This window comes from Anabrus simplex, chromosome 2 (assembly GCF_040414725.1).
Source record: "Anabrus simplex isolate iqAnaSimp1 chromosome 2, ASM4041472v1, whole genome shotgun sequence".
Classification (NCBI taxonomy): Eukaryota; Metazoa; Arthropoda; class Insecta; order Orthoptera; family Tettigoniidae; genus Anabrus; species Anabrus simplex.
Window position 1 is genome coordinate 728,388,701 of NC_090266.1, and position 25,597 is coordinate 728,414,297.

Genomic DNA, 25,597 nt, shown 5'->3' on the forward strand with positions numbered 1-25,597 from the left:
GTTCCATGGTGCTCATTTTAAACTTTAAGGCATTTGAATAATATTTATGTAATCCGAGCTTAAATGTTCCAAAATATTATTAAAAAATAGATTGATTTTTAATTTTCTCGTGTTTCAAACCACCAATGAAGGGCGTAAACATATTTTGACATTTAAAATCTTGTGTGACCTGATAATCTTAGCGAAATTTGTAGGGCCTACTTTATAGGTATGTATTCACAAATGTTTGATAAGTGAATCCAGGACAATAGACTGAATAACTGCTAAACATTTATATTCAGAAAATTAATATGAAAGTAAAAATAAAGAATTTAGTTAACAAATAGGTATCAAAGGATTTGCCATTTCGATTTATAACTTATTTTAGAAGGACCCTATTTAGATAAATCATTTTTGGGTCATATTTTATCATTTTTACGTCATATTTCGTCAATTTTGAGGTCATATTTAGTCACTTTTAAGGTCATCTTTGTTTGCTTATTTGGGCTATTTTTAGGTCTTAAACACCTGAGCCCTAATAATAATAATAATAATAATAATAATAATAATAATAATATAGTTATATAATATATATAGTGACAAGCACCATGTTCTTCCACAATTTCAGCAACATGGCAACATTCCAATAGACTGGACAATATTTCACAAATAAGCTTACTTAAGTTAAGTCATAAGGTGGCACCCAGATTTGACAACCTTTCTAATGGGAGCACGGTGAATGTGATATCATCATTCAAGATAATGTATTGAATCATCTTATGATTAATACGCCCCTTGGGGCATTAAAGACCACATAATTAAACCACCGGGCGAGCTGGCCGTGCGCGTAGAGAAGCGTGGCTGTGAGCTTGCATCCGGGAGATAGTAGGTTCGAATCCCACTATTGGCAGCCCTGAAGATGGTTTTCTGTGTTTTCCCATTTTCACACCAGGCAAATGCTGGGGCTGTACCTTAATTAAGGCCACGGCCGCTTCCTTCCAACTCCTAGGCCTTTCCTATCCCATCATCGTCATAAGACCTATCTGTGTCGGTGCGATGTAAAGCCCCTAGCAAAAAAAAATAAAAAAAAAATTAAACCAGCCTTTGTCTTTTAATAAGATATAAACATAGCAACTTGATTTTATTTAATGTTCATCGAGTGTACATTTACTTTTTAACAGAATAATTGTAATATTATTCATTGTGACACCCAACTTCGACAATGTTTCCGATGGGAGCACGAAAATTGTGACTAAGATTATGTATTTAATCAACCATGAAATAATATGCCATTTGGACAGTAAAGACTGCACAATCAAACCAGCTAATATCTTTTAATAAGATATAAAACATAGCAATTTGGTTTTAATTAATGTTTACCTTTTAACGGAATAATTGTAGTTATTATCATTGTTTTTGCATATTCCACCAGCTGGAATAATAAAAAAAAATAGCCAGATATCTACATAAATCATATATCTATACGAAAACATATTTTTTTAAACAACACCCAAGGTAACATGTTAGTTCTAAATATTTTATAAAGATACAAATACCCAGGATCCTGGATATTTTGTTCATTGAGTATAGAAACTACGCCTGATGATGCCCAAAATGTGGGCAAAACATGTCCCGTGAAAACAATAATAAAGTTTTTTATGTAAATAAAACCATGTTGTATTGAAAAGGTGGATTATTCATAAAAAGGTTTTTAAGTGAAAAATATAAATTGCTCAATATGGACCCAAAAATGAGATTTATAACTTGTAACATACCACCTACACGAGCAGCTCGTCTCCTTTCCCCCAATTCTTTCCAGCCCAAACTTTGCAACATTTTTGTAACGCTATTCTTTTCTCGGAAATCACCCAGAACAAATCGAGCTGCTTTTCTTTGGATTTTTTCCAGTTCTTGAATCGTGTAATCCTGGTGAGGGTCCCATACACTGGAACCATACTCTAGTTGGCGTCTTATCAGAGTCTTGTATGCCCTCTCCTTTACAGCCTTACTACAACGCCTAAATACCCTCATAACCATGTGCAGAGATCTGTACCCTTTATTTACAATCCCATTTATGTGATTACCCCAATGAAGATCTTTCCTTATATTAACGCCTAGGTACTTACAATGATCCCCAAAATGAGCTTTTACCCCATCAACTGACTAACCCCATGGCACTACAGCCCTGAAGGGCCTTGACCTACCAAACGACTGCTGCTCAGCCCGAAGGCCTGCAGATTAGGAGGTGTTGCGTGGTCAGCACGACGAATCCTCTTGGCCGTTATTCTTGGATTTCTAGAGCGGGACCGCTATCTCACTGTCAGATAGCTCCTCGATTCTAATCACGTAGGATGAGTGAACCTCGAACCAGCCTTCAGATGCAGATAAAAATCCTTGACCTGGCCAAGAATTGAACCCTGGGTCTCGGGTAAGGGGCAGGCACGCTACCCCTACACCACGGGGCCGGTTCTCACCCCATCAACGTAGTAATTAAAAGTGAGAGGACTTTTCATATTCTTGAAACTGACAACGTGAATTTTAACCCCGTTTATCATACCATTGCCTACAAACTTTTGATGTTTGAGTATTCTTGTTAATTGAAAGCTCAGATGATATTCAGATACTTTGATTATCCAGTATAAATACATATAAAAATGAATAATAATAACAACAACAACAAAAAAAAGACTTTAAAGTGAGAATTTCCACGAACCTACTACGCTGGCATAGCAGGGGGAGAGGTGATAATCCCACGTGGCGCGTCCCAGGTGGCGGATAGGGGGGTCCTAACCGGCTTGCCGGCAGACTTGAGGGAAATAAAATACCTGTCGCGGAGCAAACACACTACCCCCTGCGGGTGGGGGACGCACATGTAGAATACACCCGCGGTATCCCCTGCCTGTCGTAAGAGGCGACTAAAAGGGGCCCAAGGGGCTGTCGACTTGGGAGTGTAGATTGGCGACCACGGGGCCCTTAGCTGAGTCTTGGCATTGCTTCCACTTACTTGTGCCAGGCTCCTCACTTTTGTCTATTCTGTCTGACCTCCCTTGGTCAACTCTTGTTGTTTTCCAACCCCGACGGTATTAGAGCATTCGAGGCCTAGGGAGTCTTTCATTTTCACGCCCTTCGTGGCCCTTGCCTTTCTTCGTCCGTTACTTCATCTTTTGAAGTGAAGGATCCCTTCTTTCTTCTTCTTTTTCTCTCTCTTTACCCCCTGTGGGTGGGGGCCGCAGACGAAAAATACATCCACGGTATCTCCTGCCTGTCGTGAGAGGAAACTAAAAGGTGCGACCAAAGGATGATTGTATGAGAACCATGACACTACTTTTGATTAGTACCATCATGGGGGGAAAACCATGTGTCGCCTTTACTTGCGAGTAGTACCACTATGTTAGGTACACAATAGGTTTGTGCTTAGTAGCAGCTGTGAGAGGGTCACTGTGAGTTTCCAGTATCCGCGTACCCATGTGAGCAACACCGCGGGTCTGGGCGTTGCCTGTGTTTAGTACCACTATATGAGCAACACCGTGGGTCTGGGTTGCCTGTGATTAGTACCCACTATGCGAGGAAAGCCACGGGAATACCGGCGCTCGTGATTAGTACACCTAGGTGAGGAACCCATTGGTTTGCATTGGCTATGAGTGGTCTACGTTACCTGTACGGCGTACAATACTTGTGAGTAGTACCATCATGTGTGGAACACCGTGAGTCTTCACTACTTTTGATCAGTACCCCAACATGACAAATACCATGGTTCTACTTTACTAGCGATAAGTACCATTTTAAGGGGCCTTAGACCTGGATTTTGAACCCCTTTAGACATCAAGCATACTCGATTCAGGATTGTGCTTTATAAGTGGTCCCTTGGTCAGTAATACTACTATATATGATCTTTTTTGTGTTGGATCCTCTGTTTTTTTGTTTGTTACTTGTTTTTTGTAGTTTTGTTTTGTTTCATGTCCATCCATTCATACTTCATGACATTTTTTATTTTGGTCAGTGGGTGATTTTGAACTTTTTGCTGTAATTTCATTTCGTACCATTAGGGGCCGATGACCTCGATGTTAGGCCCCTTTAAACAACAATCATCATCATCATCATCAAAGTGAGAATTTAATCTACCGAATTGCTGAAAATGACCAAATAAAGAGGAAAGTTGATAAAAAAAGTGACCTAAAAGTAAAAAATAGGAAAAAGACCCCAAAAAATGACGACTTCGTAAATACTCGTTCTCTGTAATCAGGGAGCCATGGCCAGGATTTATATCTAAATTAGCAATGTGTATGATACACCATTTAAATGATGGCATGTCATCAAAATCTGGGCCCTGGTCATTGTATCTGTCCTTTACAAAAAATATTTTTCTGTGCTTTTTCTTATAATTAAAATGGGCTCCACTAAAACAGTCTGGTCATAAGTTAAAGCAAACACTGAAAGTTAGCCATACTGATTAAGATATATTCTAAATGAATATAAATTCACAGCGGGGCAGCATTTCTTAAGAATATACTCAGAATTGTTCCTCAGCTTAATAGTTCAACATTTTTTTACATATTTGAACAAATGTCCTTTTCCTTTTCATTCCTTTTCATATCAAATGTGGATGGACATAAAGTACCAAGGGGAGAAGTTGAAATGGATATTGGTAATGCACAGATGGAACTAATAGTGAAAGTAATGAAAAAATTGTAGAGTAGATGAAGTTAAAATGATAGAGGGACCTGGACTCTCAGGATTTCAGTAATTATATGGACTGTTCAGTAATTCTATAGTTGCATTTTACCATTTCTCTAGTTTTTCTTAACCTCCCGTGGGTGGGGGATGCAGACGAAGAATACACCCACGGTATCCCCTGCCATTCGTAAGGGGCGACCAAGGGATGTTCGAATTAGAACCATGAGACTACTTGTAATTAGTACCACGATGCGGGGAACACAATGAGTAGCTTTTACTTGTGCATAGTACCACTATGTTGGGTACAAAATAAGTTTGTGATTAGTAGCAACAGAGTGCACTGTTGGCTTTTACAGTACCTGTAATTAGTGCCACTATATGAGTGACACCACGAGTCTGGCTTGCCTATAATTAGTACCCACTATATGAAGAACACCACAGGATAGTACGAGTCCCTGTGGTTAGTACTCTTACGTGATGAACACCATAGGTTTTCGTTGCCTGTAAATGGCGCCGTAATGTGCGAAATACCATAGGTCTGTGTTACCTGTGCGAATTTCATTACTTGGGAGTAGTACCATAATGTGTGGAATACCGCAAATCTACGCCACTTTTGGTTGGTACTGTAACATGGCAAATACCATGGTTCTACTTTCCTAACGATAAGTACCATTATGAGGGGCCGATGACTTGGATTTTGGACCCCTTTAGACTACAAGTAACATCGATTCAGTATTATGCTTTAGAAGCAGTCCCTTGGTCAGTAATACTATTGTTTTACGTCAATTGCTGTGAATGTGAGGCATTGCGGGTCGGATCCACTGATTGTTTTAAATTCATATCCATCCATTCATTCTTCATCCTTACGTTTTGAATTCTGGTCAGTGGAGGATTTTGGACTTTTAATTTGTCATTACATTTTGTCTCATTTTGTACCATTAGGGCCCAATGACCTTGATGTTAGGCTCCTTTAAACAAGCAGCATCATCAGTAGCAATTTTTCTTACTAGTATATTTTCCAGTATTTTGATAGTATGGGTCATAATTTGTAATTCATGTATAATTATTCTGAATGTCATTCCCTTAGGGACCTGAATAGATTCATACATTATTGAACTATTTGTATGTCTATTGCAATCCCTACTATGTGGCTGCCTTTATGATTTTTAGTTTAACTTCATCCATTTCACACTGTTTACCTTACTTTTACCGTTAGTTTCATCTGTGTATTAGCAGTATCCGTTTCAACTTCTCCTCTTGGTGTTTTTATGTCCTTAGGTTTCATTTTTAAAATGACAAGTAAATTTGTTCAGTACTGTAATTACAGAGTCTGCCAGAAAAATGTACACATTCCTTACAGAACAGAAATTATTTATTAATTATCATTCATTTGAAATTTTGATCAACATGTACTGTCTTCAGTTAAGCATATTGTTACATTAGATATTCAAAATGTTTGCTGTTAGCTGCCTGAAACAGCAGAATGATGAGCAGTTGGTCAACGTTGCAATGGAGATTGCTGCATGTACCGCTGTAATCTCCTGGCAAAGGGCCTCCAGAGTGCACGGCTTATGTTGATAGGCATGATCTTTCACAGTTCCCCACAAGTAAAAGTCCATAGGGGCAAGATCTGGCGACCATAGGGATAACGCAATGAGCCAGCTTTGTCCAATCCAGTGTCCCTACAGATTGTCATCCAAGAAAGCTTTTACTGCTACATGGTTGTGTGGTGTCAACCTGTCCTGTTGGTAGCAGACCTCATAATCAGCTCCATAAAGCACACTTACAGCAGGTAAAATTAAATGTGTGTAACATTTCCAAGTACACTTCTCCATTGACAGTACCATCAAAGAAAAAGGGTCCTACTAAGCTTCTGTGTGACAGTCTACACCAAACATTAACCTGTGGTAGATCAACCACCCTGTCCACATGAACATGCGGATTTTCCAGTGCCCAGTAGACATGGTTATTTTAATTCACCGTTCCAATATGTTTAAACTGGGTCTTATCGGACCACACTACCTTCACCAGAAGGTGTTCATCTTGTCTTGCCATTTGTTGACACCATTCGCAAAATTGCAGTCGTCGATAAGGATTGTAGTCATTGAGCTCGTGCAGTAATCATGGGATGTAAACTTTCCACTTATCGCTTTCAAAATTCGTTGTACATTTTGTACTGCTAATCCCACTTCCCCTGCACATTGCAGAGCAGGCTTCTGTGGAGAAGTAGCAAACCCGTCCAACACGAGAGCCGACGAAGCAGGACTAGTAACTGTACATGTTCTTCCCAATCTTCCTTTGGGGATATCACAAATTGTCCCATGCTTTTCTAACTTACCAGTAATGCGTTTGTTAGGCATGTTGGAGGTTCTGTTTCAAACTCCTTCCTCCACTGACGTTGCACTTCAGTGGCATAATATCAAATCTGATAAACCACTTCAGATTGCATTTTCGCTGCTCGAACATCAAGCGTGCTCCAGCCATTAGGTTTTCCTACTATTGTGATGCAAGTACCGACATCTGTTGTGTGAAAGACCATACTACAACGTATGGTACTTCAAAGCAATCAACAATGTCAGTATCCCGATACTGTCTGACAAGGGGTGTGTGTGTGTGTGTGCGTGCGTGCATTTTTCTGGTGGACTCTGTATATGCTGAAATGTCAAGCTGAAGAACAATACTGAGTAAATTCTTCAGAAATGCTGCCTGCTGTGAATTTCTATTTATTTAAAATACATCATAATCAGCATGACTAACTTTCAGTATTTGTTTTAACTTGACTATATTGTTTTACAATATTTTTTTATATTCTGTATTGGTTCATGTAGGATCTTACCCAGTTTTTATTTTGATATCTCTGTAGAAGTTTTACAGTAATGCCCAAAGTATATCAGTTGTTTACCTTTTAATTTCTGAGGTTGGTACCGTGGGGGGCAGCATAGCTCAGAGAGTAAAGGTATACTCGGTTCACCATCAGGATGTTGAGACATTTAGAAATGAACCTTTCACTTCTAAACAGACTCTTGGCTCTGGGGTCATTTAGAAAATATACTTCCACTTCTTGAGAGAAGTCAAACAATTTTAGCATCATGACTTCTGGAGAGGCGCATGGCCCTTGGGTCAGTGAGTAGAGATATTTGGAAGCAAACTATCTTCTGGAGAGGCACATGACCCTGGGGTTCAGTCAGCCAGCACCAGGAATAAGTATCGGGTTAATTTCTGGGGGAGATATAGCTTGGTGTAGGACAAAACACAGTATCCCACTTAATGCCAACGTTATGAAAAGTGGAAGCCTTTACCTTACAATCCTCCTTCATGGCCTGTATGGAGAAAGCTTTGCTTATGCATATTGACAAACAGCTTGATATTTAGACCAGAAAATGTTCCAGCTTGAGTTTTGCTTAGGCCATCATAGTTAGAGTTATGTTTCTGTGTCATGTAGAACAGACTTGTACAGCTTCAGTGGAAGGTTTTAGGTATTCATTTATTTTACGTTGGTAATCCTCCACTATTTAATTTGTGCTATAATTTAATTATCATGCAGGTCTCAGGCATTTACCCATTTAATACCAAATTTAAATTGCTTTTTATTCTATGTTTCACTTGGTCAGTATCTTTCGTTGATCTCTATTGGATATTTCGACTTATATTATGAGAATGATCTCCATTATTTTTTCTAGGAGCTATGGAAAGGTCATGATTAATAAGAGCAATTACTATTGTCTAGCATCTGTAATGAGTAAAGGCAGTAGTTGCAAAATATTTTTGCCTTTTATCTGTAGCACATTGAGCTACAGATATTTAATAGTAGTAATTCTTTCTGTATACATAATTTTTTAATATTATTAATGAAGTGGCAAATTATTTTGTTTTCTAAAGGCTGTAAAGTTAAAATTGATGGACATGATGATTGATTTAATCTCTCTAACAGTTAATCTTAGCAGACTGTGAAACCTTGGCTTAAAACTTAGTCAAATTGTGAAGCAAGGTTGTAAAAGAGTTTTAGGTTACATTAAATTTTAAAATGTGCCATAACTTTAGTAGTTTTTATGTAAATATTAGATGATTCATAAATTGTGAAATAATGTTATTAAGGAAATACTTCAGTAAGTAATAGCTTTTATGGTATGCTTTTGGCAGGCAAGGTTACCAGCATATCGTACCAGCATACTCCTGTCTTCAGAAGTTACAGAGCAACCTTCAGATCCTGATTTGGACAAAGAACGCGAAGACTTGCGCTGGCTTCCAGGAATGACTTTGGACACAGATCTCTTGATGTACCTTCGTGCAGCAAGGTCAATGGCAGCATTTGCCGGAATGTGTGATGGTGGCTCCCCTGATGATGGGTGTGTTGCAGCTAGTCGAGATGATACTACTATAAATGCCTTGGATGTTGTAAGTGTAGTTGAGTATGTAGATATTCAGTCAGATTTGAGATATAACTTTTTCTTGTAGTGCTTAGGGTTGCTGACTTGATGTAAGAAATTTATACAACTCTGAAGAATGCTTGGCTACTGTACTTCATAATAGGCTTATAACCCTTTTCCCCTCTTATCCTAAAGATAATTTCTTTCTTGCTCTGAGTGAAGTGTTACGGACAAGTATTAACTTTGCAGTTCTGGGCGAGTCCCTTCTGTATCGCAAAATACAGGGAGGTGACTGAGGCTGTGGTAAGGATGACCGTAAGTGAAGGAGTATAGTTGACTACACTAATACTGATTGTTAATTACACTTCAAGTTTGGAGGAGAGCACACATGTTCTGTTTCCTCTAGAAGGCAAAACAGGTCTACTCAGCGTTGACTACTGCAGAAGCTACTGCCACACTGTTCAACCTTATTTCTCCCCCTCGTTACACGAGGCACACTCATCAACAGTCTGCCTGCAGATTGCTGTATGGAAAAGTCTTGTACACACCCACTATTCACACTCAGTCCGGTGGTATTTGAAGGTGCTCAAATACGTCAGCTTCATGTTGGTAGATATACTGGCACGTAAAAGAACTCCTGGTGGGCTAAATTCCGGCACCTCGGTGTGTCCGGAAACTGTAAAAGTTGTTAGTGGGATGTTAAACCCGTTATTATTATTATTATTATTATTATTATTATTATTATTATTATTATTGCAAATAAATACTTATCCATGTTTGCATTCACTGCCTGTAGCATCATGCAGCTGTGCAGGAAACAGAACATTCATGCTACACTAGCCACCCTAGGTCCAAGTACAATTTGTTGCTGTGAAATGTGGTTCATTGGGTGGTAAGTGAATTTGAGGTATTACCAGACTCATACCAGCTGTTCTGAAAAGACCAGGTGCAGACTTTGGTGGGAGGAGTTCTAATTGCTGCGAAGCCTGAGTGCAGTCCAACCCGCGTCCGTCAACTGGAGACATGTTGAGGTTGTGGGGTTTGAAGTGTCATGCAGTAATGGCAAATACCTGATAGGTTCAGTCTATCAGTCTCCAAAATCATCCCAGCTGATGATCGATAAGCTAATTCTCTCCCTGAACCGTGTGCAACAAGTACGTCAAAATTATGACTCTTGTCTACATTGTTGGTGATTTTAACCTACCAATTACATGGAATATCAGTGCTGCCCATATCCTAAATAATCCTTTGTCCAACGCTTACAGCGTTCTATGATCTTTCCTCTGTCAAATCATATTTGAAATTACATGAATCGAGGAGACCTCCCGTTCGACCCTTCACTTGTTCCTAAAAATCTCTCCTTCCTCAATTCAGTCTCTACAGGTTATTCCTGGTTTTTGTGACCACGAAGCCCTGCTAGCAATGTTTACCCACAAAAACCAGTCCAAAAATACAGATCAGAACTGTTCACAATTACTCCTGCACCAACGGAAAACTTCTTTCTCATCTTTTATCTGACAGATTACCTGTCACTACACCTTCACTCACCAGCAATGTAGACATAGAAATTGTCTGGCAGAAATGGAAGAAAATCTTTTTCAAGTGCATCGGTGAAGTGATCCCTACCTTAGTGGTAGTAAGAGAAAAAGCACCTTGGATTTTGAACAAAATTATATCATGATGGCAAGTATAATTGGTGGCCACACTAATGTTAGTGAAAAATGGAAGAGTATGTATAGGTACTTTAAGGCAGAAACAGGTTTCAAGAAGGACATTCCAGGAATATAATGAACCAGGGAAGTGTGTATGCGAGGATCTTCAAAAGGCAGAAGTATTCAGTCAGCAGTATGTAAAGATTGTTGGTTACAAGGATAATGTCCAGAGAGAGCAGGTGACAAATACAAAGAAGTATTAAAATTTACCTATGACAGCAATGACATTTACAGTAAGATACAAAAGTTGAAAACTAGAAAAGCAGCTGGAATTCATAAGGTTTCGGGGGATATACTAAAGGTTGGGATATAGTACCATATCTGAAGTACTTGTTTGATTTTTGTTTGCATGAAGGAACTTTACCAAATGAATGGAGAGTTGCAATAGTAGCCCCTGTATATAAAGGAAAGGGTGATAGACATAAAGTTGAAAATTACAGGCCAGTCAGTCTGACATGCGTTGTATGTAAGCTTTGGGAAAGCATTCTTTCTGATTATATAAGACATGTTTGCAAAATTAATAAATGGTTTGATAGAAGGCAGTTTGGGTTTAGGAAAGGTTATTCCACTGAAGCCCAACTTGTAGGATTCCAGCAAGATATAGCAGATATCCTGAATTCAGGAGGTCAATTGGACTGTATTGCGATTGACTTATCTAAGGCATTTGATAGGGTAGATCATGGGAGACTACTGGCAAAAATGAGTGCAATTGGACTTGACAAAAGAGTGACTGAATGGGTGGCTCTGTTTCTAGAAAGTAGATCTCAGAGAATTAGAGTAGGTGAGGCTTTATCTGTCCCTGTAAAAATTAAGAGGGGAATTCCTGAAGGCAGTATTATTGGACCTTTATATTTTCTTATATATAAATAAATGATATGTGTAAAGAAGTGGAATCGGAGATAAGGCTTTTCGGAGATGATTATATTCTGTACAGAGTAATACAGTGACTGACAGTGACAATGCAACACCAAGGAGGAGTGGTTCGAAAGGGATGAAAGTTGGGGAAAAAACAGAGACGGCACGGATGAATAATTGATGTTTATTTCAAACCGATATGCAGGTTACACAATGCGCACGGCATCGACTCAGTAGGATGTAGGACCACCGCAAGCGGCGATGCACGCAGAAACACGTCGAGGTACAGAGTCAATAAGAGTGTGGATGGTGTCCTGAGGGATGGTTCTCCATTCTCTGTCAACCATTTGCCACAGTTGGTCGTCCGTACGAGGCTGGGGCAGAGTTTGCAAACAGCGTCCAATGAGATTCCACACGTGTTCGATTGGTGAGAGATCCGGAGAGTACGCTGGCCACAGAAGCATCTGTACACCTCGTAAAGCCTGTTGGGAGATGCGAGCAGTGTGTGGGCGGGCATTATCCTGCTGAAACAGAGCATTGGGCAGCCCCTGAAGGTACGGGAGTGCCACCGGCCGCAGCACATGCTGCACGTAGCGGTGGGCATTTAACGTGCCTTGAATACGCACTAGAGGTGACGTGGAATCATACGCAATAGCGCCCCAAACCATGATGCCGCGTTGTCTAGCGGTAGGGCGCTCCACAGTTACTGCCGGATTTGACCTTTCTCCACGCCGACGCCACACTCGTCTGCGGTGACTCATCGGAGAACACGACGTTCCGCCATTCCCTCATCCAAGTCGCTTTAGCCCGGCACCATGCCAGGCGTGCACGTCTATGCTGTGGAGTCAATGGTAGTCTTCTGAGCGGACGCCGGGAGTGAAGGCCTCCTTCAACCAATCGACGGGAAATTGTTCTGGTCGATATTGGAACAGCCAGGGTGTCTTGCACATGCTGAAGAATGGCGGTTGACGTGGCGTGCGGGGCTGCCACCGCTTGGCGGCGGATGCGCCGATCCTCGCGTGCTGACGTCACTCGGGCTGCGCCTGGACCCCTCGCACGTGCCACATGTCCCTGCGCCAACCATCTTCGCCACAGGCGCTGCACCGTGGACACATCCCTATGGGTATCGGCTGCGATTTGACGAAGCGACCAACCTGCCCTTCTCAGCCCGATCACCATACCCCTCGTAAAGTCGTCTGTCTGCTGGAAATGACTCCGTTGACGGCGGCCTGGCATTCTTAACTATACACGTGTCCTGTGGCACACGACAAGACATTCTACAATGACTGTCGGCTGAGAAATCACGGTACGAAGTGGGCCATTCGCCAACGCCGTGTCCCATTTATCGTTCGCTACGTGCGCAGCACAGCGGCGCATTTCACATCATGAGCATACCTCAGTGACGTTAGTCTACCCTGCAATTGGCATAAAGTTCTGACTACTCCTTCTTGGTGTTGCATTTGCTCTGTCAGTCAGTGTAAATAAGTTACAAGATTGTGAGCAACTGCAAAATGACCTCGATAATGTTGTGAGATGGACCGTAGGCAATGGTATGATGATAAACAGGGATAAAAGTCAGGTTGTGAGTTTCACAAATAGGAAAAGTGTTCTCAGTTTTAATTACAGCGTTGATGGGGTTAAAGTTCCCTTTGGGGATCATTGTAAATACCTCGGTATTAATATAAGGAAAGATCTTCATTGGGGTAATCACATAAATGGGATTGTAAATAAAGGGTACAGATCTCTGCACATGGTTATGAGAGTATTTAGGGGTTGTAGTAAGGATGTAAACCATGTACAAGATGTATAACGTACCCATAACTACTTACGGGGCAGAAACTTGGACAGTGACAATGAAGGATGAGACTCGAATACAGGCAGCCGAAATGAAGTTCTTCAGGAGTATGTTACAGAAGAGTAGAATAGACAAAATAAGGAATGAGAAAATCCGGGAAGAAATTGGAGTGGAAAAAATGAATGATAGAATTGAGAAGAGCCGACTAAGATGATTTGGGCACGTAAAGCGAATGAGTGATGAAAGAATGCCAAAAAAGGTGTTGGAAATGCAAGTGCAAGGAAGGAGAGGCCGTGGTCGACCACGATTGAGATGGACGGACACAATCCAACGCAGTATTATAGGAAGAAACCTGGACTGGGACACAGTGTTGGAGGAGGAGTGGTGGAAAGACCGAAGAAAATGGAGAGGAACTATATTTGCCCCTACCCGGCTACAGCTGGAAAAAGGGAAATGATGATGATGATGATGAGTAAGGATGTAAAGGAGAGAGCATATTTGTCTCTGGTGAGACCCCAACTAGAGTATGGTTCTAGTGTATGGGACCCTTACCAGGATTACTTGATTCAAGAACTGGAAAAAACCCAGAGAAAAGCAGCTCCATTTGTTCTGGGCGATTTCCGACAAAAGAGTAGCGTTACAAAAATGTTGCGAAGTTCGGGCTGGGAAGACTTGGGAGAAAGGAGACGAACTGCTCGACTAAGTGGTATGTAATACCAATATATAATAATAATAATAATATAATAATGAGCCCAGCCTAGCGCACAAAGGCGAAACGCTGGCAACCAGGAATGAGTTAGCTGGAAAATTTATAATGTCCAATAACGGACCATTTATATTGGTATTATAAATTTACTCATTCGGAACAAATATTTCAGATTCCGTATGGTAATCAACATCTATATCAACTCATGGCCAAGCAGGCATCAATATTTTATAACGGGACAAAGTGTCTCATAGTGCATTGGCACTGCCGGTGGCTAAAATTAGCTTATGCAGTGGCCTCCACGGTATGCACTAGCCATCGTGCTTGGTAGGGCTAAGTAACCGAACACAGTGGTAACCTCGGGAGTATCACAAAGATTGGTGATTGGCCCTTTATTGTACATAGTTTTTACTCTCTACCTTCCAGACTGTGTGACATCCACTATGGCACACTTTACAGACGACTCCATAATTTATAGAGCCATAAGAAGTGACGAAGATGTCAAACAGCATACCAATCTAGGTTTTGCAATTACTCTGCTTGACTCTGGAATAACCTTCCTCGTGTAATAAAGGACCTTCCTTTTTGACAGTTTTACCACTAAGTGAAGGCACTAAAGGGCCTTAAAACATGCAATGTATATGAATCATCCAGATTCAAAACCCACTATGGTAACTTTTTTCGATACTGCATTTATTGCACACCCTGGTTCGTTTTTCTCATGAGCATATGAATCCAGAACCCTTACGAGCAGAATCCACTATTTTCCATTAGTTTTACATATTTAAAAATTTGAGTGAGGTTGAAAACTCACTATTAATATATACACTTAGGTTCAAAATCCGCTATAGATAGTTAGCCAATGAGCGAGCATAAAAGTAGTCACGAGGTTTGTGGCGGAACTGATTAGAGCCAATAATGGGCATCTTGTTCATCATGTTATGTTGATAACATGATTAAACTGAAAGATGTTAAAGTGAGTTTGTGAGCAAGTTTTTTATGTATATAATGTCAGACCACAATCCATATGCTTCTAAAGTGGCTCCTCATGAGTCCAGGAAACGAATTAGGCAGCCAGAAACATGCAAGCGAAACATAAAGTAGAGAGAAAGGTAATCTGCCACAGATTTTCCCGAACCACCAACATGTGGAGACAGTTCGACAAAGCTCAAGTGCACTCAGGTAAGAATTCATGAAGACACATTTATAAAATGCCTATGACCGAGCTCGATAGTTGCAGTTGCTTAAGTGCGGCCAGTATCCAGTATCGCAGGTTATAAATTTCATTTTTTGTCCGTAGTGAAGATCTACTTGTGATACAAATTCTTTAATTTTGTTAAATACCCCCTATTCAATACAATAATGACGTAATAACAACTTGCATATTTATGAAGTTGTTGATATGGTACATGTTTCGCTCCTTTTTTCGTGAGCATCATCAGCCAATTATAATTTACTTAAGGTTATATAAGATCATGAATCTATTCTATTGGATTAAATTATGCTTGTAAACCTGATTGACAAGTCGTATAATATTTTACAAGTCATATAATAATAAAATTCTGTCTTTAAGTTAAAACGAATTTGTCTAAAATCTATCTAACATTTTATTGACGAAACTCATCTGGTGAACATCCTTTAAAATTATTTTAAAAAACTTTTTGATATCTGGCTAATTGTATTGATTCAATGTTGCTTGACTTGTATGGTTGCCGTTGAAACTTCGTTGACTATATTAACAATTTTCTACAGTTGATAAATTGCCTATGTTATGAACTTTTAACTTGTTCTCAATGCGGCTGGAGTAACATTTGTACAAAATGTATTGGCATTAATTTTATGTTGTCAATACGAGAATATTGTTTATGATCAAACTTGTTGGTGAATAAACACTTTCTAATGTGAGGTAGAATTTGAATGGTTCTCTTATGTTCCAAATTGGGCTTGTTGGTATATCTGATTGCCAGGAATAACTCCTCCCCAGAATGCTACATCAACATGAACTTGACCCTCTGCTGCAGCTAGTTTAGTTTTCAGATTTTGCACTGTTGTTGTAGGAGGTATTGAATTCAGTGGCATGTCCACTATGGTTGTGATACTACCAGCAGCAGCAGCCTTTGTTGCAGTTTTGTAGCCCTCCCAGGAAACTTGGCCTGGTTCATTGACGTGCACATGGGAATCCACCAAACCAGGTATAATTACATTTTCTCCACCATCTATGACCTCCACATTGGTTGGTATAGAAGCAAGTTGATGAGCCCTCAGTACTTTAGAAATGCATCCATCTTTCCCAACAACTATAGCAGCTTCTTGAAGACAGTCTTCAAGAAGTACCTGCTTTCTGCGGAAAAAAAAATAAAAGAAAAAAAATAAATTGTAGCACAGTATCCAGTATTCGGGAGATAGTGGGTTCGAACCCCACTGTCGGCAGCCCTGAAGATGGTTTTCTGTGGTTCCCCATTTTCACACCAGGCAAATGCTGGAGCTGTACCTTAATTAAGGCCACGGCTGCTTCCTTCCCAGTCCTAACCCTTTCCTGTCTCATCGTTGCCATAAGACATCTGTGTCGGTGCGACGTTAAGCCAAAGAAAAAAACCTATAATTTGTATGGCAAGTAGCTATCCTGCGATGCTCCTGCTTCAGTACAAAGTGTACAAGTCATATTTGCTGTAGTTGGGCATTCATTTATTCCTCTGGACAGGGTGTTTGCAAGAGTGGAGAAGGAAGTGAGGAAAAAAAGATGTCATTGTGGAACCAAAGGGCTATGAAGAAATTGTGCAGAATCATAAGTTTGGTGATAATGGTGTATGTGTTTATGACTGGAAAAGCGAAGCAAAGAGAGTATTCAAGAGTGTTGGAAGTTGGCACGTCAGCTTCAACTTGTGCAAGTGTTTTATACTATTCAAGAGCAAAGGAAGCATTAAATTACAAGGAGAACCGAATTACCAAGTTAATGTAGGCGTAAGAAAGTACATTACTAAAAATAGACTTCAGGCTTCTGACATCCGTTCCATGACTGTGACAACAGGGAGATATATATAAGTGCTGCAAAGGTAAATGACATCCACCAACTTCTATTGAAACATTATGGACTGCAGTGGAAAGAGTTAGAAAAATTCTACTTTTAGCTGTTTGAAGCTCCAGAGGTTGATCTTCAGGAAGATGACAGTATGTGAACCACTGGAAGTGGAAGCTCTGCATATTTGAACTTTGTTTCCAAATTTAAAATTTGGGCACCGCTACTATTGGTACTATCATTTTTTGTGAATTTTTCAGTGAAAATTTTACTATTTCTATGATAAAAATAATATAAGTTGTTTGCTAACTGAAGGATCAATACATGCATGAGAAGTTCTGAAAAACTTTAGTGTGTTATTTTCCAGCTAGGTACATAACCCACTAATTTATGATACATTCGGCATTGCTAAGTTCAAAACCCACTGTGCAAGAAAATTAGTTGCAAAATCCCTTATACTATTTTATCATTATGTTCAAAATATTATTACTACTAACGAATACTGTGTTGCAATCAATTCAGTTTAGAATGATGTAATGTTTTCATAAGTTTTGTGTTTATAAATGTATTATGTCATAGTGTAACATGTTTTGCCTTCTCTTGTAAAATTTGAAAATCTTGCCATAGAGGGGTTTGAATGTAGAAGATTCATATGTAAAGTAACTTTGTGTGTGCGTTTGTATCTGAGTGTGTGTGCATGCACACGTGCATTTTTGTTTGAGTGAGTGACTGATTATCTCATTTATTTATGGGCTATGTGTTAATGGTTGTGCATAAGAGTTGTGTGTACATAGGTATATAGGAATGTTATGATGTAAAATTGTATGTAAGATATGCAGATTTTAATATGTACGGTATATATTTAACCAATGGAGGTGGGCACACTTCTGTGTATGTGGAATTTGCCCTTTCTCTATTTGCCAATCCAAAGATTCAGTAGGTCTCTGGAGTTGGGTTGTTGTTTATTTTCCATGCTTATTTCCTTCTTCACATATCAGTGAATGTCCATGCCAAATAACAATTCGCTTGAACTAAATAGTGTGTGCAGCATTGTACAAAGAGTTTGGCCATGCGCTAGGTTGTTTTTCCTGGCAGTCCAGTTGGCGCAAAGTAGTTGAAGTTCTCACCAAGTCGTCCATGGAGCTGCTCTGACATTTCTTTCTCGCCGAAGGTTTGTTGATGCATTCTTGTTTTGTGTATATTGTTACTGTTCTTTTCTACTTTGAATTGTACAGGTTTGAAATGCATTATCAATCAATCACCGTTGATCTACATTTAGGCCTGTTGCCTTGCTGGCAGATTCTGTATCAGTTGTTTACCTTGTCATTACTTTATTGATTTCAAAGAAGCCAGAAATTTATGAAACATCTTTACTGATACTAAAATGGATAGTGAATGCTGAGACAAACTTAATGGCAATAGTCATTTGGATTGTAATGTTACCGGCAATTTAGTAAATGCTATGGTAGCCTTCAGAGTAAAATGAAAGGTAAATGAAGATGAGTGGAAGAAGAATAAAGCTAAAACACGGAGATACAGTGGGAATGTCTATACGTCTCCAGCAGCTGGTAGAAAAGTGAAAGCCAAGAACATCACCATAGTCCAGATGTGTTGTCCAAATCAGTGTTACACAGAACTTGATACTAACAAGAGAGACTGTTTTGTGGATTTTTGGATTTTGGTGATAAAAGTGCACAAGTTTCATTGCTGCTAGGTTTAATAGAAAAATGAATTATTGCCATTTTGTTAGTCATTCCCAAAAGTGGTAGAAATAGGTCATCTGCTGTCGGATTTTTAATTATGGACACTCGAGTTTAGGCTTTAATTACAAACAAACCAATAGGCCTATTGCAATGCGAGTTATTCCAATATTTTCCTTGTTTAATTCCACATTAGCGTTTATAAGACAGACTGTTTTCGACGTTCATTAAATATTTTTTTATTTGTGGTTGTATTAAAAATTGCCCGGGTTTTTGGCTTCTTCTCTAGGAAGCGCTCACTTTGTAATATATACAAGGAAAACTACTTGTTTGATGGTAATGAAATTTTTATATGTTATAACCACATGTATTTGTAGTGTAATACTCAAGTTACAATTTTTTTCAACCACCCTGAAAAAAGTTCTTATCATTTTTCTAAAGCAACTCTTTCTCAGCCCAGGATAAACGTACAGCAGCAAACTTGGGCTTGTTTTGAAGCACTCAGTCGTGGTTATCAGATACTACAACAGCTGTAACCGTACAGTGTGGTACCGAATTTATGAAGAGTAATATTGAAAGGAGGTTTTGTGTATGCCGGACCGTGCGATTAACAGCAGGCCGGGTGGTGAAATCGGGCGCAGTGTTGCCGCGTTCAGTAGTAATCGCGTGCGCAACGAACACAGCTTTTCAACCACAAATAAAAAATACTTAATGAATGTCAAAAACAATCTGTCATATATACGATAGTGTAGAATTAAACAAGGAAAATATTGGTATAACTCTTATTGTAATAGGCTTATTGGTTAGTTTTTAATTATAGCCTAAACTCGAGTGTCCATAATAAAAAATTTGACAGTATTTACATTTATCATGTGAAGTCGAATTCAGAAAAGGTTCAGAAAATAATTTTTATATATCGCTCTTACAAGTTAATGTGGAGCATGTGAAAACGGAACTGAAAGCTCTTAACAAAGAATCAGTATTTATAGGTGATCAACAGGGCCAGCAAAAAAAAAAATTAAAAAAAAATGCTCCTACAAAATACAATAAAATATTTGGGATTGTGTTGAAGCTCATTGGCATTTATTTCCTTCAAAATTATCATGCGCCACTAGTGTTGAAGCTCATTGGGATTTATTTCCTTCAAAATCATCACGCGCCACTATCAAATATAAGTGGAGGTACTTCAACGATCAATCTTTGATTGTGTCAAAGCTGTATCAGAATTTAAAGAATTACTTTTTCCAAGAAACTAATGCAGTGTTACAGATGAAATACAAAACCTATCAAAAATTTTTGGAGAGAACCGTCCATGTGCTTTTCGGGCTCCCAGAACTGATGTTCCCGACTTTTGTCGGGAGTCGGGGTTCGCTCTGAAGTTAAACCTAAATGACAAAAGTCGCAGGACTCAGCTGGATTTGAGCTTAAGAAAAGTGAAGTGCTACGATACCATAAAACAGGACCTCATCCAATCAGTGAAAACTGTGTCACATTTTTTTCTGCTATTTGTTTTACATCGCACCGGCACAGGTAGGTGTTATGGCGACCTTGGGATAGGAAAAGCCTAAGAATGGGAAGGAAGCGGGCGTGGCCTTAATTAAGGTACAGCCTGGTGTGAAAATGGGGAACCACGGAAAACCATCTTCAGGGCTGCCGACAGTGGGTTTCGAACCCACTATCACCCGGATGCAAGCTCACAGCTGCACGCCCCTAACCACACGGCCAACTCGCCCGTTTCACACTGATTGTGCCAATCTATATGAACTCATTCTAGCCTGTCCTTTTATGAAATTGCATAGTGGTGGGAGGTCTAGTAACGTATTCAAGGCTTCTGTCGGCGTAGTTCTCATAGCCCCAGTTATGGCTATGCATGCCATTCTCTGTAGGCTATCCAATGTACTGCCGAGTTTTCCTTGACTTACTTTCTGCCACCAGATGATTGCAGCATAGGCCATCAATGGTCTAATGACAATTGTGTGTATCTACATTACCATTGATGGTCTTAGGCCCCATGTCTTCCCAATGGCTCTTTTACATGCATACAGCAAGTTCTTGGCCCGGGTGGTGTTCATTTCTGTATGTGGATTCCAGGTTAGATTTTTATCTAACACTACACCTAGGTGCAGTGCCTGTTCTTCCATATATATATCTTGCCCAAAGAGCTTCAGTGATCTCTTTGCCTCTAATTTTCTCCTTGTAAAAGGGACCAGAGTTATCTTGTTCAGGTTGACTGATAATTGTTCTTCCCTACACCATTTCTCCACAAGGTTGAGTGATCTTTGCACGAGGTCCTGGATATCACTCACCACCTTACCTCGTACCACAATCACTAGGTCATCTGCATGTCCTTGTGTATAGAAACCCTGTTCGTTGAGCATAGCTATGATTTTGTTCACCACGAGGATCCACAGCAGAGGCGAAAGAACTCCTTCCTGAGCACAGCCTCGGGTGGCCCGAACCGCCAGGGTTTCTTCAAACAGGGTTGCTTTTATTGTCCTTCCGTCTAACATGGATTTAATCCACTTAACGGTTTTACTCACCTTGCTCTTTTCCAATGCTTTGATCATAGAGTCATAGGTTGTATTGCTGAAGACTCCTTCTATATCTAGAAATGCCGCCAGTGCAATTTCTTTATACAAGGTGCGTTCCATAAATAATGCGACCAAATTCATAAAAAATCATTTATTGAATATATTCGTACAAATAACCAAAAATCTTCAAAATAGCACCCTCTTGCGTCGATACACTTCTGGAGGCGGTGTTTCCATGCCTGGAAGGCCTTTTCCGGAATGTCCTTTAGAGCCGATGTAACATGCGCCTGGATTCTATCAATCGTGTCCCAATGTTTTCCTTTCATGACTCCTTTTAACCGAGGAAACAAAAAAAAAAGTCAGCGGGAGCCAGGTCAGGACTGTAGGGAGGCTGGGGAACCAATGGGGTGTTGGTCCTGGCCAGGAAGTCGTTGACAATGAAGGCGCTGTGACTCGGCACGTTGTCATGATGAACTTTCCACGTGTCCTTGATGTCGCTTCGGCAGCGCGAGACCCTCCTTTTCGGTCACAATGCGGAAAACGGTTGTTTTTGCCATGTTTAGAGTTTGTGCTATCAATTGAAGGCTCAGCCGCTGTCAGAGTTCAAACAATCGCGCACACGCATCACATTTTCGTCGACTCGTGAGGTTGATGGCCGTCCACTGCGAGGTTCGTCGGTGATCTCCTCTCGGCCCTCCATGAACGACTTGTGCCATCGGAAAACTTGTGACTTGGACAAGCAATCAGTCCCAAAGGCCTGCTGAAGTAATGGAAACGTTTCGGTGGCAGACTTCCCAAGTTTAACGCAAAATTTGATAGCGTACCGTTGCTCTACAGAACGATCCATTGTGCCGTGTTACATGAACTCAAAACGGGCTTGACGGAAACGCACGTTCCGACTCTCCGGCAGCTCGCTGCCGAATGAGACATAGAGCGTTTGAAGCTAACACCCCCCTCCACCTAGCCCAGCCGGTTAGAACACACTGTGGTGTACAGTTGCGTCAGAAAAAAAATTGGTCGCATTACTTATGGAACGCACGTTGTATTCTAGGCTTTCCTCTAGTTTACAAACTAACTGGTGGAGTGCTACTTAAGTGGATCTGCCAGGTCTATATGCAAACTGATTTTCATGTAACGTTGAGTTCAATTGCACCATTCTTCTGATATATTTATCTAGAATTTTCTCCATTGCTTTCAGCATGAAGGAGGTTAAACATAATGAATTGTCTGTATGCTTTGGCTTTGGCATAGTTTGTTTGCCCTTCCAGGCTTAGGTATGAATACTGCTTTAGCTTCAGACCATGATTTTGGCACGTACCCTAAATTATTTAAAGTTAAAAACTTCAAAATTGGTCCGTATTGAACTTGTCTTACCATTTTTCCCTGTTTTTATTTTTTTATTTCTAACTTATTTGCCTTTTTCTATAGATCTCATAAATCCATATCAATACCGATAAGTTCATATCCTACAGTATACTGTAGGAGTTTTTATATATAGGCCTATCACTATCCACCTTCAGAAGTACCAAAAACAAAACCATGTTATTCGTTACCTAGCAACAAGTGTATTCCTTGCCTAGCAACAATTGTAAATTATGCTGCATCCTTCAAGATCCTTTTTAACCTCAAGATTTAATATATTGACTTCAAAGCTTGCAGCAAGAGTGCTCAAGAACGTCACACTGCTTACGATCTCTACAAAAAAATTATCTTCATGGAAAAGTGTTACATTTCACTTGTATCCTTCAGTTCTTTTAACACTCACAGCAAGAGTGTAAAAACTACATGAACTTCAATTGTTCACTTCTTCATGAAAGTGTTATATGTGTCACACTTATCCTTTAATGTGTTTTATTGTGTGTTGATAATAGTGTACTTCTTGCTATGTTTTTCTGTCGGCTCATGATGACAAATATATGTCGAAACCAGTCCCATACCAAATTAAACATGTTGTGACGTAAGTTTGGGCAACGGTTTATCATTGTATTGAATAGGTGGAACCTCTCTCTTTTTAACATTGTGACGTACCCTAAAGCTAGACTAGCTCTGAAGGGGTCCGTCAGGGCATTGATGAGTATTTCCCGTCCTTCCCGTAGGAGTATCGGAAGTATCTCATCTGGCCCCGGAGCCTTTATAGGGTGAAACGTGTCGATTGTCCATTTTACATGGTTGTGTTTTATTATTCTGTTGGCACAGTTTCAGTCTGCTCTTCGAGCTCCGGTCTCTATTCCAACCGTTTCTTCTTCTGTCATCTCCTCAGCCTCAGGAAAGTGACACGCCATTAGCATCTCCAGCATGTCCTTCCCTGCCTGAGTAAACGACCCACCTGGTTTCTCCAGTGTCCCCACCTGATTTATGTGAGTTGTTTTCAGAACCTTCTGGAGCCTTGCTGTTTCAGAGTGTGATTCCACTTTCTCACAGAACAGTCTCCAAGATTTTCTTCTTGCTTTCTGTATCTCTAGGTTATACTCGGTGAGTTTCCTATGATATACATCCCACGTACCATTTTAGATGATATTCTATACAACATCCTTACCTCTTTTTTCATTTTGGCTAGTTTGTTGTTCCACCACATTACTTTTCTGGTATTTTTCTTTTCTTTGAGAGGGCAGTTGTCATGGAATGAGTCTATAATGGCCTCTTCTAATAGTTCCACTGCCTCATCCAATTCTTTCTGTCCTCTCACGTTAGTTGGAATTTTTTGTACAGCCTTCCCTAGAATTTCTCTGGATCGATCCCAGTTAGTTCTTTTTGGGTCTCTGTACGTCTCAATCCCACATAGTCTCGCATTTATTGCAAATTGGATGTGCTGGTGGTCTGCCAATGATGGTTCATCCAGCACCTTCCAGTCTTAAATAAAGTTTGCAATGTGCATAGTGCTCAGTGTAATGTCTATTACCTCCGTAGGATTTTCATTTATAAATGTAGGCTTGTTTCCTAGGTTTAGTATTGTCACCTCAGTTTCAATAATGAACTCTAGTAAAGACTCACCTCTTTCATTACAGTTCATGCTGCCCCATGCCGTGTGGTGTGAATTTGCTTGTGCTCCAAGGACTAGGTGTTCGCCTTTCCTCTTTGCGTTGCAAATTAGGTTCTCAACTTCTTCTGATGGGGACAGATTAGTTGAGTCATATGGGGGGTATGCATAGCTTACGGTTATTTCTCTGGGACCTTCCCAATTTCCAAGTTTACCATGCATTTTGCTTTTCTCTGTATCGTATATTTCAACTTTCTCTCCTTTCCTCTATATTTTCTGTTGCTGTATCTTTCCATTATTTTCTTGGTCTTCCTCAAGGTATTTTATACATCTACTCTTCCAAGAAAACCTTCTTTGGAATCCCCTCATCCTCCATCCTTATCATATGTTCATGCAATGTCTTTCAATTAACTCCAACCTGCCTCCTGACCCCAGAATTTTCTCTCTTCCTGTTTTCGTAAGACAGCTTCTCAGGAACTCCATGTCAGTTGCCTATACTTGATTTCATTCCATCCCAGTCGCTGTCCATGAACCTGCTGCTTAAGTTTGTAAGGGTGCAATGTCTTATAAATTGTTCTGTTGCACTCGGCAGAAACTTATTTCTTCCATATTAAGCCTCTCAATATGGTAGAATCCTGAAGCATGTGCAGTTCTTGCATTGATCTCCTGTTCTATATTTCCGTATATGTGGAGTTCTTTACCACTTCTAGTTCTGTAGTTCTCTGTTTTGTTTCCATAATCTACCCTGTAAGTTTCCTCCAGTCATTATAACATTCTTGCTCTTCTCAGCCTAATTTTCTGTCCAAAACTTACCAATTTCTTGATTTCGTGATTTTGCACATTTAACTGATCCCGAGCTGCTTTCTCTGTCAGCAAACATCAAGTTCATCTTTGCAACTGATTTTCTTTCTTTCTTTCTTTCTTTCACCTTCTTGAGGATCCTTTCTATTATTGTGATGAATTGATGAACAGGTCTAGGGACAGAAAATTTTCTTGCCTCAGTTCCACATCTGTACTAAACTCTCGTTTTCTAGTTATTCCAACACAAGTTTTCACATGACTCATACTGTCCAGTTACATTACCTTTATGATATAAATCAGTCCTCTACCAGTTTGCTTCCTCTCCACAGTTTCCCTTTACTAGCCATCTTCGGATCTTTGATATCTATGGAAGATATGATCAAATCCTTTCCATAATTTGTATCATGAATTTCTGGTCGAAGGTTGATCTACTTCATCTAAAGCCAGGTTTTTCTTTGATCTTTCTCTGATACTGTTATCTATT

At 40.0% G+C, this 25,597-nt stretch overlaps 1 protein-coding gene across 8 annotated transcripts in view; it reads left to right on the plus strand.

Moving 5' to 3' along the window:
* LOC136864408 (atrophin-1) overlaps window positions 1-25,597 on the plus strand; it is a 755,035-nt gene that overhangs the window by 101,774 nt on the left and 627,664 nt on the right. For 7 of the 8 annotated variants that reach the window (XM_068226264.1, XM_068226266.1, XM_068226270.1 and 4 more), the window contains exon 4: window positions 8,794-9,048. The exons of the other annotated variant lie outside the window; for it this stretch is intronic. In XM_068226264.1, coding sequence (XP_068082365.1) covers window positions 8,794-9,048 — 255 coding nt within the window. The remainder of the gene's footprint in view (window positions 1-8,793; window positions 9,049-25,597) is intronic. 8 annotated transcript variants of the gene reach the window in all.